General features: G+C 37.5%; 1 protein-coding gene across 1 annotated transcript in view; it reads left to right on the forward strand.

The window, feature by feature from the left end:
- Positions 1-7,599, forward strand: part of SYT16 (synaptotagmin 16) — a 243,089-nt gene extending 235,490 nt beyond the window's left edge. Inside the window, exon 7 of the mRNA XM_082617802.1 lies at positions 7,155-7,599. Coding sequence (XP_082473928.1) covers positions 7,155-7,468 — 314 coding nt within the window. The 3' untranslated portion in view covers positions 7,469-7,599. The remainder of the gene's footprint in view (positions 1-7,154) is intronic.
- Positions 7,600-15,718: the final 8,119 nt, after the last annotated feature.

Below are 15,718 nucleotides of genomic sequence, written 5' to 3' on the forward strand. Positions count from 1 at the left end.
CAGACCTAGGGACACATACAGACTGAAAGTGAGGGAATGGAAAAAGATATTCCATGCAAATGGAAATCAAAAGAAAGCTGGAGTAGCAATACTCATATCAGGTAAAATAGACTTTAAAGAATGTTACAAGAGACAAGGAAGGACACTACATAATGATCAAGGGATGAATCCAAGAAGAAGATATAACAATTATAAATATATATGCACCCAACATAGGAGCACCTTAATACATAAGGCAACTGCTAAAAGCTATAAAAGAGGAAATCGACAGTAATACAATAATAGTGGGAGACTTTAACACCTCACTTACACCAATGGACAGATCATCCAAAATGAAAATAGATAAGGAAACAGAAGCTTCAAATGACACAATAGACCAGATAGATTTAATTGATATTTATAGGACATTCCATCCAAAAACAGCAGATTACTCTTTCTTCTCAAGTGTGCACAGAACACTCTCCAGGATAGATGACATCCTGGGTCACAAATCAAGCCTCAGTAAATTTAAGAAAATTGAAATCATGTCAAGCATCTTTTCTGACCAAAACACTATGAGATTAGAAATGAATTACAGGGGAAATAAACGTAAAAACACAAACACATGGAGGCTAAACAATACGTTACTAAATAACCAAGAGATCACTGAAGAAATCAAAGAGGAAATCAAAAAATACCTACAGACAAATGACAATGAAAACACGACAATCCAAAACCTATGGGATGCAGCAAAAGCAGTTCTAAGAGGGATGTTTATAGCTATACAAGCCTACCTCAAGAAACAAGAAAAATTTCAAGTAAACAATCTAACCTTACACCTAAAGGAACTAGAGAAAGAAGAACAAACAAAATCCAAAATTAGCAGAAGGAAAGACATCATAAAGATCAGAGCAGAAATAAATGAAATAGAAACAAAGAAAACTATAGCAAAGATCAATAAAACTGAAAGTTGGTTCTTTGAGAAGATCAACAAAATTGATAAACCATTAGCCAGACTGATCAAGAAAAAGAGGAAGAGGACTCATATCCATAAAATTAGAAATGTAAAAGGAGAAGTTACAACACATACCGCAGAAATAAAAAGCACCCTAAGAGACTACTACAATCATCTCTATGCCAAATAAATGGACAACCTGGAAGAAATGGACAAATTCTTAGAAAGGTATAACCTTCTAAGACTGAACCAGGAAGAAACAAAATGTGAACAGACCAATCACAAGTAATGAAATTGAAACTCTGAATAAAAATCTTCCAACAACAAAAGACCAGGACCGGATGGCTTCACAGGTGAATTCTGTCAAACATTTAGAGAAGAGCTAACACCCATCCTTCTCAAACTCTTCCATAAAATTGCAGGGGAAGGAACACTACCAAACTCATTCTATGAGGCCACCATCACCCTAATACCAAGACCAGACAAAGATACTACAAAAAAAGAAAATTACAGACCAATATCACTGATGAATATAGATGCAGAAATCCTCAACAAAATACTAGCAAACAGAATCCAACAACACATTAAAAGGATTATACACCACAATCAAGTGGGATTTATCCCAGGGCTGCAAGGATTCTTCAATATATGTAAATCAATCAATGTGATACACCATATTAACAAATTGAAGAATAAAAACCATATGATCATCTCAGTAGATGCAGAAAAAGCTTTGGACAAAATTCAACACCCATTCTTGATAAAAACTCTCCAGAAAGTGGGCATAGAGGAAACCTACCTCAATATAATAAAGGCCATATACAACAAACCCACAGAAAACATCATTCTCAACAGTGAAAAACTGAAAGCCTTTCCTGTAAGGTCAGGAACAAGACAAGGATATCCGGTCTCACCACTATTATTCAACATAGTTTTGGAAGTCCTAGCCACGGCAATCAGAGAAGAAAAAGCAATGAAAGGAATACAAATTGGAAAAGAAGAAGTAAAACTGTCACTGTTTGCAGATGACATGATACTATACATAGACAATCCTAAAAATGCCACCAGAGAATTACTAGAGCTAATCAATGAATTTGGTAAAGTTGCAGGATACAAAATTAATGCATGGAAATCTCCTGCATTCTTATACATTAATGATGAAAAATCTGAAACAGAAATTATGGAAACACTCCCATTTACCACTGCAACAAAAAGAATAAAATACCTAGGAATAAACCTACCTAGGGAGACAAAAGACCTGTATGCAGAAAACTATAAGACACTGATGAAAGAAATGAAAGATGATACCAACAGATGGAGAGATATACCATGTTCTTGGATTGGAAGAATCAGTATTGTGAAAATGACTAGACTACCCAAAACAATCTACAGATTCAATGCAATCCCTATCAAATTACCAATGGCATTTTTTATGGAACTAGAACAAAAAGTCTTAAAATTTGTATGGAGACACAAAAGACCCCGAATAGCCAAAGCAGTCTTGAGGGAAAAAAACGGAGCTGGAGGAATCAGACTCCCTGACTTCAGACTATACTACAAAGCTACAGTCATCAAGACAATATGGTAGTGGCACAAAAACAGAATCATAGATCAGTGGAACCAGATAGGAAGCCCAGAGATAAACCCACACACCTATGGTCCACTAATCTATGACAAAAGAGGCAAAGATATACAATGGAGAAAAGACAGTCTCTTCAATAAGTGGTGCTTGGAAAACTGGACAGCTACATGTAAAAGAATGAAATTAGAACACTCCCTAACACCATACACAAAAATAAACTCAAACTGGATTAGCGACCTAAATGTAAGACTGGACACTACAAAACTCTTAGAGGAAAACATAGGAAGAACACTGTTTGACATAAATCACCGGAAGATCTTTTATGACCCACCTCCTAGAGTAATGAAAATAACAACAAAAATAAACAAATGGGACCTAATGAAACTTCAAAGCTTTTGCACAGCAAAGGAAACCATAAACAAGATGAAAAGACAAGCCTCAGAATGGGAGAAAATATTTGCAAATGAATCAATGGACAAAGGATTAATCTCCAAAATATATAAACAGCTCATGCAGCTCAATATTAAAAAAACAAACAACCCAATCCAAAGATGGGCCAAAGACCTAAATAGACATTTCTCCAAAGAAGACATACAGATAGCCATGAAGCACATGAAGAGCTGCTCAACATCACTAATTACTAGAGAAATGCAAATCAAAACTACAATGAGGTATCACCTCACACCAGTTAGAATGGGCTTCATCAGAAAATCTATAAACAGCAAATGCTGGAGAGGGTGTGGAGGAAAGGGAACCCTCTTGCACTGTTGGTGGGAATATAAATTGATACAGCCACTATGGAGAACAGTATGGAGGTTCCTTAAAAAACTAAAAATAGAATTACCATATGATCCAGCAATCCCACTACTGGGCATATACCCAGAGAAAACCATAATTCAAAAAGACACATGCACCCCAATGTTCATTGCAGCACTATTTACAATAGCCAGGTCATGGAAGCAACCTAAATGCCCATTGACAGGTAAATGGATAAAAAAGTTGTGGTACATATATACAATGAAATATTACTCAGCCATAAAAAGGAACGAAATTGAGTCATTTGTTGAGACATGGATGGATGTAGAGACTGTCATACAGAGTGAAATAAGTCAGAAAGAGAAAAACAAATATCGTATATTAACGCATATATGTGCAACATAGAAAACTGGTACAGATGAACCAGTTTGCAGGGCAGAAGTTGAGACACAGATGTAGAGAACAAGCGTATGAACACCAAGGGGGTAAAACCGCGGTGGGGTGTGGATGATGGTGTAATGGATTGGGCGATTGGGATTGACATGTATACACTGATGTGTATAAAATTGGTGACTAATAAGAACCTGAAGTATAAAAAAAAACATACAAAAAACACAACTAATACTAAACTTTCTTTGGGTTATTTATATGGAAAATGTTAATATAAATTTTTCAGATATTACATGAAATTTCTGAATATCTTATATGTTCTGGTGTAATGTTATAAGTCATAATTCTAGTTAATACTTTAAAATGTATATCTCAGAAATAACTAAATTTCCTTGTCAATTGCATTATTATGAACTTTCATCAAATCTTTAACCGTGGTCATTTTTAAGTCTTTTGTCATTAACAGTTCTGGGTGTACTCTAATGCTTTTGCAAAAATGTTCCTATAAAAGGGTTTCATCTTCAAGGAATTCATGGAGAAGACTCTGACAAGTACAGGTTTTTGGTAACTGACTATACTGGTGAACTGAATCAATAAGCATTTTCAGAACTCTAATGGAAAACTGATGAATTCATAAAAGTGCTAACAAAAGATCAAGATGAAAAATAAATTAATTACATGGGACTGAATGAACTGATGAGGATGATTATAATTTTTGTGACTTTCTGTTTTAATTTAAAAAAATGCTGCTCGGTGGTGCTCTGAAGCAAGTATTATCAATTCCAAAGAATTAAAACAGAGCTCACTTAAGTTGCATATTTACTTGATTCTTTCTCTTCCATTCTGACTGGTGCTCATCAGATTAAGTCATTGAACCCCAAAAGACCCCAGCCTTACTCCTCACTATTCCTCACAAGTAGAATTTTCTGGGCACAGCCCTGGGTCACTAAGAAGTAAGCACATTATTACAGCCAATAAAAGGTTCCCTTTTGAGCTGGAATGATCAGCAACATTTCTCTTCTTCTGGTCAGGTGTCCTCAGACTGGATTGTTTATAAAATTATTATTTCCCCCTTTTGTCGTACACATACAATTCAGCTTCATTGATGGTGGTTTGGGAGTAAGTAGCCTTTCTCATAATTAGAAAATGATCTTCTGACAGGATAAAGCTGGAAATTGCTCTCTTTGTGAAATGAGCAGATCTTTGTCTGCAAGATTGATTCAATTTTCACTGCCGTAACTGGTAGCAGAATTGCCAGACCAGTTTGATGACTGGATTGAACTTTTCCTACAGGAATTGTGTAGCTGTCCAGCTGCGGAAACACAAGTTCACTCCCCCATTGTTGGTTTTCTGACAGCTTTTTCCATAGAGTAGTTTGAAGAGTGGAGAGCCCTGTTTTTGAGACAGATAAGTGTTTTTCACACCTGAAGTGTAATTTCACACCTTGTATTTCTCAGCAGATAACTGCATAAAATAACATATCAAACCGGAATAGAAAAAGATCAACAAAGAAAACTGCAGGTTGTAATTTGTTTCCTATCTTACAATGCTCTTGTAGAGAACAGTAAATTACAGAGCTCTGAGTTTACACTTTAAAAAGTTTCATTGGTTGTTAGGTGGGAAAGTGAGCAGTAAACACTAATCAGCATTTAGCCTGCATTGAACAGAATGTACAGAATGATAAAATTCGGGAAACACAGGAACTTGTAGATTTTTTTTTAAAGGATAGGACACATAAATTAGTGGTAAAAGCTGTAGTTAAGTGTAAGTCAAGAAATTGATAAATTAATTGATTTTAATAAAAATAGAATTTTCTTAGGATATAATTTTCTTTGTAATTATCCATTCAGGAATTTTAGTAAAAGTAATAGACTATGTTAGTACTTACTTTCTGTAAATGACTTAACCTATGATGCTAGTCACCATCTCATGGCATTCTAGTGCAGGGGTTATAAAATGGGGGGTTTAGCTCCATTTTGCAAGTTTGAAAACTTAAGTCCAAAAGAAAAAGTCGAGTCTCCTGGCTGGTCATTACAAAATATTACAAATATTTTTACAATATTCATTACAAAATATTTAATATTTACTGAATGTCTACCACATGTTAGGCATTACCCCAGGCATGGGGGTACAGTGGTAAACAGGTCAGTCTCTCTTTCTCCCATCAGGGAACTGACAGTTTTGCAGACAAGTAAGCAGGCAATGGAAATACTGGGTAATAAGTGCTGAGAGAGGCTAAAACTAGATTTTGATGGAGCCCACAGATGGTCAGCATGGGGGCAAGTGGTCAGCAAAGATTCCAGGATAAAGTGACATCCAAACTAAACTAATGAATAGGAGTCATGTGAAGGTAGATATCATTTGGGATATCAGGGCATGTAGAGCTTATGCAGAAGTGAAAGGGAAAGACAGCAGTGGGTTGGAAGGATAAAGTGTTCCGTGTAGTGAGGATGCAGTGTATAAAGGCAACGGTGGTGCATAATGAAACTGGAAGATAAAAGTGTCAGGGTATGTGGTCTACCGAGAAATTTGGCTTTTATCCTGAGACTAGTGGGATGTATTGAAGGTTTAGTCTTTGTTTACTAGGGAGAGTGACACAACCAGATCTGCATTTTACAAAGACCCCTCTGACAATCCAGTGACTGGAGATCAGTGAAGAAACATGCAGTCATGCAAGTGGGAAATGCTGGTGACCTGAGCTGATGGTGTACACTGAGAGTTCAGTGGCATTGGGATGCAAGGAAGTGGATGGATTTGGGAGCAACTGAGGAGGTGGAATCAACAGAACTTGGTGGTTGATTGACTGGACTAGGGGTAAGGAAGCCAGTCTAGTAAACAATGCCATCCTGAGTTCTGACTTGGGTACTTGAGCAGATGATGCTACCATTCACGGGGCTGGAGAATACTAAAACAGCAAGTTTTTAGGAGTTGGAGACATGATGAGTGGGAGATGGGATTTCCACAAGAAGAAGTATGGTATTCAGTTGGATCTTGAGCTTGGGAGGGACGTCTAGGCCAGAGATACAGATCTGGTAGTTGTCACTGAGTGGATAACATGGTCCAAAGAATATGTAGAGCATGAGAAGAGAAGAGACTCTTTAGGCATAAACAGCCCTTTGACAATGAAAAGAAAGACACATAGAGCAAAACGTATATTTATAGTTACATAAATAAAGCATGGATGAAGAACTGTGCATGTCCACAAATAACATTGCACACGTGCCTATGCATGTACATACCCTTGCACATACAGAGCTTCTAATGAACATCAGCAAGGTGCCCCATGGTGGACCGCATGAAACATTAAGGATAAAGGTAATAATCCCTTTCCTGAAGAGCTCATGTAAGATGTGTTAGTCCTACAGAAAGTTCCGGGCCTAAAGATGCTACTCAGTATGTTAAAAAGGAAAAATGTACAGCCCGTGTAGATATTGCAATTAAACTAGCAAACCGGAAGGCACTGATGTTTTCTCATTTCCATTGTTTCCTCAGATACATATGGAAAGCTCTTTCTTCTCAGTTCTGTGGGTCAAGAGATGTCCCGCTGCAAGACATCCATCCGACGCGGTCAGCCCAATCCTGTCTATAAGGAGACCTTTGTTTTCCAGGTGGCCCTCTTTCAGCTCTCTGATGTTACGTTGATGATTTCTGTGTATAACAGGCGTACCATGAAGCGTAAAGAGATGATTGGTTGGATTGCTCTGGGTCAAAACAGTAGTGGAGAGGAGGAGCACGACCATTGGGAGGAAATGAAGGAGACCAAAGGGCAGCAGGTCTGCAGGTGGCACACTTTACTCGAATCCTAGGTTTGCCGAGAGGTGTTTGTGGGCTGTACCTACCCTGGTGACCCGTGTTTTGAGTACTGATACCAACTCAGTGCTTGCTGGCAGGCTTTTTTTAAAGACAGGCTTTAAGTAGGGATTGGATTCTACTAGACCCTAGGACATTCTGGGGCTGGAGGGATCTTTGGGTTTCTTAAAGGTATGATTTGGATTTAAATACTGTAATTTTTTTTAAAAGCCCATATGCACTGTCGAGTATACTTTATTGGAAATGTTATTGTAGTTGAGAAGAATGATGTTGAGTTAATTTCTGTTAATAGGTTATTAAATTTTGGTTCAGGCTATGGAATGAAGCTTCTCTGGCTGTCTCTGCTCCCTCAGATTGCAAGGGAGATGTTAAAAGTTACTGTTTGTAACCACTTGTGTGTAGGAATCAGAATTTTCTTAGTATGGGGCAAAATACTCCAAAATACAGAAATGAACCTGACACCGAGTCTCATAGAAGAATGTAACTGTCATCCATAATCCCCTATTTCATGTTTTTCTCTTTATAAAAAAAAAACCCTTCATTTATTTGCCTAACAAATAAATGTTAAAAACTTACACTTATAAAGCAAATTTGTATGAGTTAAGTACCTCTTTGTTTATCTCACTTATATATTGTGGTTTTCTATGAGATTTGGTTAGGTGACCCATTTTGAAACTAAAAAAGAATTCGGAAACTACTGTTGTAAGACAACTTGTCTCCTTTTGAGTATGTAAGATTTCAAAATTAAAACTTTCAAGGTTTTTATGCTGTTTTTCTCACCTAATAAATTCTTACAGAATGAGAAGAAAACCGGAAAACCTATTAAGTCATGGAGGTATTGATTTTTCTGAATCTAGTGTTCTCTTTCTAGATTATGCTTTTTCTATATTCAGTACAATATACTCACTCATACATATATTTTGATTCTGTGTTTGCATGTAAACCATACTTTTTTAATGCCATATTTTCCATCATCAGAGCATAGTAAATTGTATACAATGGATCTTTAATAAATGTTGATTTGATTGACTCTTAGAAATGAACATGCTATAACACCTGTGAATGAAGAATATTTTCAGTTTGTAAGCAATGACCCTAATTCTTCTTTGAGCATTTGAAGTGCCTATAATTGTCATTTTTTCGTGGTATTTGCAGCAACATATATTAGTCACTACTTGCATTTTGGGCACGTGCCATTTAGAACACTGATCATGTATGGTTATGAGCATGAAATTTTACTTCTGACTGACTTTTACATTTTTGTGCGGTGCATGTTTATTTTCTTAGATCTGAGCCCTTAATTTCAATTACTTTAAATTGACAGTAATAAGAAAAGGGAAGGAATGTGTGTACATGTAACACTGAGCCCCATGTGCAGCTCTTCTGAGCAATTGCTGTCACTTATTTTTAGCTTTTTTGTTTCATTGTTGACTTTTTGCTGTCTGTGGGAAGAGTGATAGCGAGTGATGGATGTATACAGTTAAAAACACATAACTCCTCCTCAGCTCTACATTTTGACAGATTGTAAACGTAGGCTGTAACACTTGAAGCACATATTTATTCCTTACAGCATGTAACGGTTATCCTGACAAGCCCAGACTAAGACACAGGATAACTCGACTCTGATTTGAAGCTTTTGAAAGAAGTGATTTCATATGGAAGAATCAGAATTAGAAAAATAAATGACTATCTTAATTTCTTTTCAGGTCATGGGAGTTTCAGATATAATGCTGCTCAGTTATTGGGAATAAGTAGTAAAAGCATGCTCCTTTGGGGTTTTCCCCTCCCTTGCTTTGGAAGACCTCAAAGTGCTTTTCCAACATCATATCCATTAACTGCTGAGTGGTCTTTGCAGTGCGGCTGTGTCATCGAGTAGAACTGAGTGCAATTGATTAAGCAGCAGCACAAAGAATTGGCTTTTCACATCCCTTACTCTCTTTATGCGCTTGTGCTTAAAGGGAAGCGGAGCAGCCTTGTTATGCTTTCCTTTATGCAGCGACATAAAAGCAGCATTCACTTTAAAATTTACATTTGAAAAAATCTGCATCTATTGTACAGACGGGCCTGGATTTTTTCTCCTCATATTTTCCTGCTCTATGTTTTGCTGCATCCCTTGTCTCATAATCATCTATACTTCATTTACTGCTGCCTTGACTCACCATTTCTAAGGTTTTCTGCTGGTGTAGTGAAAATATCCTTGTGTGTTTGATCTGCTTTCTAATAGTCTGCTTATGATACAGTTTACAGAAATTTTAAGGGAAGAATGCCTGAAAAGCATTTTTCATTTGTATAATTTTACTATGTTGGTGCTCTTTACCATGTAGGATGCATGTATATCTTGAATATCTAGCACCATTCACCCTAAAGCTGATTGTATCAATATAAAATGCTAATGACAAGATACATCAAAATATGAGGTGAAATTTTTAAAAAGACTTGAAATTCTGGTTTAGTAAAATCTTGTCATTTTGTGCACTTAAATTTCCTTATTTTCTTGGCAAAGTCTAGACACAATGCACTTAACATGTTTTTCACTTGAGCTTTTATATCTGCATTTGCTTTTCAAAGGAGTTATGAAAGGTAATTAGTTCGTTCTGCCGTGTTAAAGCTGCTTTTGCCTATTTCATGTAGCTAATAATTAATATCTCATAGGGACTTACGAAATTGAAGAAGCACTAATATTTGTTGCTTGAGTAGTTCTTTCCATGAGTTTTTCCTGAAGAGAATGCTTTTAAAATACTATTATGGAGGGTAAATGATGCACTACGTTTATGGAAAGCTGGTTTACAGCGTGCCTTCTTTCAGGGAATGAGTTTACACTGAATCGAGAAGTGCCCGTTTCCCCAAACACGGTGGTGACTCTTGCATTCTCTGCGCCCCTCTGACTATTGTTGAATTTTTAAATGGGCCATTCACCAGGCAGCCAAGCACCTGCTCTCAACTCCTCTCCTTCACTGGCTCCCAGTGTGTTGTACAGTTGCTTTGGGACCTCTTTTTGCTCCTGTTGCATAACTATGAGGGAGGAGGTCTTGCCTTTCTTAACAGAAAAAGAGCTTGTAATGCCTTTGGAAGTAATAGACCTGGCATTCCACCTGTGCAAAGTTTGAGAAAGAATCCCCGCCATGATGGGAAGAGAAAAAGAGAGCCTCGTACTGCATTGTCGCTCACTTTAGGCACTGTTCACTCTGCAACTCCTTCCATGACAGTGACGTATTGACCTCAGACGTTGGTATTCTCCATAGTGCTAGGTGCTACAGCGAGCCTGAAACACAGCCTCTGCCTTTGCAACAATGTAGCACCCACAATATTTTATAAATCGTTAACAAGTCTCGGTCAGTCACTGTGTTTTACATCCTGGCTGTACCACATGGTCTTAGCTGACAACCAAAACTCTTTTCTTTTCAAGTAATGCATTGTTTAAGTTGAAACTCCCATCAGGTTAAGTGAAAATGCTTCTCTGATAGCCATTGAATTGATTAAATTCATGGTTCAGTGTGGACCATGGAACTGCGGGTTTCTGAAAAGCCTGGCTATCCTTTTGCAGCAGAGGGCTTAGTACATGAAGATCAAAAAAGTGAGTAGGAAAGGATTATTCGTAGACAACATAAAACCAAATGCAGGCATATCCTTTAATGGTGAAGAAACAGGGCTAGAAATTACATGTGGTCCCTCCTCTAACCTTTGAGTAAACTGTGACTAAAGAGCATTCCATTCTATTTGATCCACAATGAAAGCAAATGATAGATCATCCTGAAATGGCAGAAGTATTTTTTACTGTATTAAAAATCATTTGTGTGTTCCAAAGAGAAAAGTTAGGCAAAACTATAAAACAAATTATGTAACATGAGTATGGAAGAATTAAAGAATAAATAAGTATGCTAGATACTGCCAGCATCTATTGCATATATGCAAGAAGAGTAAACAAATGTAAACCAAAAGCCATTTTAGATGAAGTATCATTTTTCACAACTTGCAGAATTCTGGAAAATACTTTAAGATGGGGAGAATGAAGTTGGTCTAACGCAACTCAGAGAGGTTGGCACAGGCTGTGGTCTTAGCCTGGGTTTGGATGAACTTTGCCTACTGTGTGGCCTTAAGAAAATTACTTAGCCAGCCTGTGACCCTGTTTATTCAACTAGAAAATGGAAATAATTCCTACCTCATAAGGTCTTGTGTTTTTTTTTTCCAATAATGAAATAACAGCATAGAGATGGGTATATGGTAACCATTCAGTGTTACCCTCTCACAATCATGCTTAAAAAATGCATTTAAGATTTGTTTCTCTTTCTAGTCAAAGTAATAGTAATGCTAGAGAAAAACTAATGACAATTTTCAGATACTTTAAAAAGGGTAGGCACATGAAGCTAGTCTGGAAGGCAGCTATGCTCACCACTATACCACTGACACTACATGAAGCCAGTCTGAATTTGGGACAACCTCAACCGGGATAAGCCTGGTGTATGGAGGAAACTGAGTCTTAATAAACCCCCATTGAGGTATAATGACCAAATCTTTTATCCACCCTGGTGCTTTTGTGCACATCTTGGTAAATCACACTCATGGCGTCTCCTCACACCCAGCTCTCCTCTACTGTTCATATGTGGACAGAGCACCTTGTTCCCATCAAAAGAGTTGGTAAAAATGGCAACTTGAGTACCTATTTCAACTTCGATCTGAAAAGTAAAATAAATAATGTGGCACTATACTGACACTCTTTTCAAAATGGGTAACATTCTTTTTTTGGGCTTATGTTATATATCCATATTATATACTTATAGGTAAAAAATTTTAAAGATCTAATAATGCAGCTATTCAAACTTACCTAACTGTTCAACTGGGAAGTAATAGGACCAATTATTTATCTGTTTCCCTTCAGAAGTCATAATTCAAAGGAATTCTATCAGGGTTGATACTCTTTTTTAGAATGGTTTTTAAGAGTGACTTGTTGATGTCATAGAAAATGTGTTCAGTTGTCCTCTGGTGTTCAAATCTTAAGTAAAGAGGAGAGTTTCCTGAGAACTTAGAAGAGCCTTTGTGGACATTTGACCTGAAGAAGTGTTCAGCAGCAAACCTCATGTTGCGCATAACCAGGTGCCATGAACCAGTCATGCATACTGGTGGTTTTAAACTGAGCAAGGTTCTGGGATGGGGAAGTGTGAGGCCACATTCCCAAAGCTGCCAAATTGCCGAAGTGTTGACTCAAGTCCTACGATTCTCAGTTAAGGAGAAACATGAAGAAATTGGAGAAGGATCACTTAGGGATTTTAGTTGGGAATAATTTAGCATGCAGGGAAGTTAAAGGGGTTGGATAGGTATTCAGAAAGCTGAGGAGTGATTGCTAGGAACAGTTATCCAGAATGTAAAGAGCTCTTACCAAGAGATGACTCACCCCCTCTCTTCTTAACATGTGGACAGAGTCAGAGCTTCCACCTAAAGCAAGTCAAGAGAGTTTAACTGAGATATAAGGAGAATGATGTGAAGAGGGTTTTGCGCTAATTCACAATGTATTCTTTGGATTTTCTTGTCTCTTTGGGATAGCACAGGACTTAAAAATCTTTTTGGAGTGTGGTGACTACACTTTGAAACAATGTCACAATAAAAACAGCAATGCTTACCAACATACAATTGTTCAATTAGTCTAATCATGTACCATGAAAAGTCAAGTCTCTTGTTTTGAGTTACTGGAAACAGGTGAAATATATCGATTCAATGTATTGGAAAAATCCTCTAGGAAGCCCAGGACTTGGAGTAGGCCTTGGTCACATTGCAGGGGAATCACCAAGGGAGATAACAGAATCATCACCTTTGGAAGTCTTTTAAAATAGAAACATCAAAAAAAAAAAAAAAAAAAAAAAGAAAGAAAGAAACATCTGCATGAGCTGTGGGTTCCGACTAAAGGGGAACAGCAGGGCACCCAGGAAGACAGACTTTCTAACGTTCCTTCTGAGCCTAATATTTTTATATGTAACCTCCAAACAGGATCAACAACAGTACTCCAGGCCTGCCCTCTTCCCCTTTGGACATTTTTCCACATTGATTTTTCTCTGCATCATAGAAGGCTTTTTCCAGGGAGTACCTGCTCAGGCTTTGTTTAGGTGACTTTGGGGATGCCTTCAGGCTCCAGGTGAGTTTCCTTTCCTATGATACTTTGTTTTTGTTTCCCTCAGGTCACAAAGCAGTATCCTAGACACACAGACAATAATCAGCTATATTTATAGCCACTGTGAGACCTGTAAAACAGCTTGAGCCTTAACAGAACAAATTCAGAGGCAGACATGGAGGCCTAGGGACACTCATAGAATAAAACAATGCTCTCCATAACTCTCTAAGGCTGCCTTCGGGTGTCTCCATGGGGGTTTTATGCCTTCAAACAACGGTGTTATCAATTGCACTTTAAAGACGGTGAGAAGGCTGTCTTCCCATTGGTATCACCGTACTTATGCAGTATTTTTGTTTACTTCATTTTCCCCTTAAAGTATCTACTTGCTCTATTTTATTGTTCTGGTTTATATAAAATTTATTCATTCAAAAGATATTAAGTATATTATATCCCAGACTCTGGGCTAGGGGCTGGAGAATAGTAAGTGAGGAAAACAGCTTGAGCCGAGCAATCATTTTAGTTTCTAAATATTTATTTATTTAATATATTTATTTTTAGAATTGAATATTGAATGCTCTTTGCAAGGCAGTAAGTTAGACCCTGGAACGCTAGGTCTGTACAAACAAATGTGACACAGTTCTTATGAGCTCAGTGATTTAGTAGTTCAAAGGCACAGCTACCTTGTACTTTTTGAAAAAGTGAACTGGACAGAAGCTGCCGGATAAAGGGGTGACACTGTGAACAAAGATACCTACTTGCTCCTCTGCTTCTTTTGATTAAATTTTGTCTTAGGCGTTATACACTAAGCACATTTGGGACATCCTATGAAATGGGTAAATGTCAACATTGGGGGTGTCCCTATCTTGGCAGATGGACCAATGATTATTTTCTAGTCTCAAAGAATTTAAAATCAGTGTGAATCTAACTCTTAATGCTTTCCATTGTATAACAGAAGGCAAAACTAGGAATTTTTCCAGTGGATTTATAGCTTGCAATTCTTAACATCATAAAAATTTATCTCAAATATATACTAAACATGTCTCAATCCACGTAAGTTAAGTCAGAATGTTTGGTGGCCTACATCATCAAAAAATCTACAAACAATAAATGCTGGAGAGGGTGTGGAGAAAAGGGAACCCTCTTGCACTGTTGGTGGGAATGTAAATTGATACAGCCACTATGGAGAACAGTGTGGAGGTTCCTTAAAAAACTAAAAATAGAACTACCATACAACCCAGCAATCCCGCTACTGGGCATATACCCAGAGAAAACCATAATTCCAAAAGAGTCATGTACCCCAATGTTCACTGCAGCTCTATTTACAATAGCCAGGACATGGAAGCAACCTAAGTGTCCATCGACAGATGAATGGATAGAGAAGATGTGGCACATGTATACAATGGAATATTACTCAGCCATAAAGCGAAAAGAAATTGAGTTATTTGTAGTGAGGTGGATGGACCTAGGGTCTGTCATACAGAGTGAAGTAAGTCAGAAAGAGAAAAACAAATATGCTAACACATATATAGGGAATATAAAAAAAAATGGTTCTGAAGAACTTAGGGGCAGGACAGGAATAAAGACACAGACGTAGAGAATGGACTTGAGGACACAGCGAGGGGGAAGGGTAAGCTGGGACGAAGTGAGAGAGTGGCATGGACTTATATATACTACCAAATGTAAAATAGATAGCTAGTGGGAAGCAGCTGCATAGCACAGGGAAATCAGCTCAGTGCTTTGTGACCCCCTAGAGGGTGGGAGGGAGATGCAAGAGGGAGGAGATATGAGGATATATGTATATGTATAGCTGATTCACTTTGTTATACAGCAGAAACTAACACACCATTATAAAGCAATTATACCCCAATAAGGATGTTAAAAAAAAAAAGTTTGGTGGCCTAAAAATTCTTACTGAAGACAATTTTTTAGTGTTGCCCAATTGATGGTCTGTAATAAAATCCATAACAAAAAGTTCACATCTCTAATTTGCTAAAGATCTTGATGTTTGGGAAAAGATATCAGAAGGCTGCCAATGAAAACTCTGATTGGTGAGGAACATGTATGCTAAAAGAACATTTCCATGTAAGTTATTCCATATAATATATTCACTTTCTATGGCTGTGTGTCTCTCAAGAGTCTGTCAAGT

Source organism: Mesoplodon mirus, assembly GCF_964341445.2.
Source record: "Mesoplodon mirus genome assembly, chromosome: 4".
NCBI classification, from domain to species: domain Eukaryota; kingdom Metazoa; phylum Chordata; class Mammalia; order Artiodactyla; family Ziphiidae; genus Mesoplodon; species Mesoplodon mirus.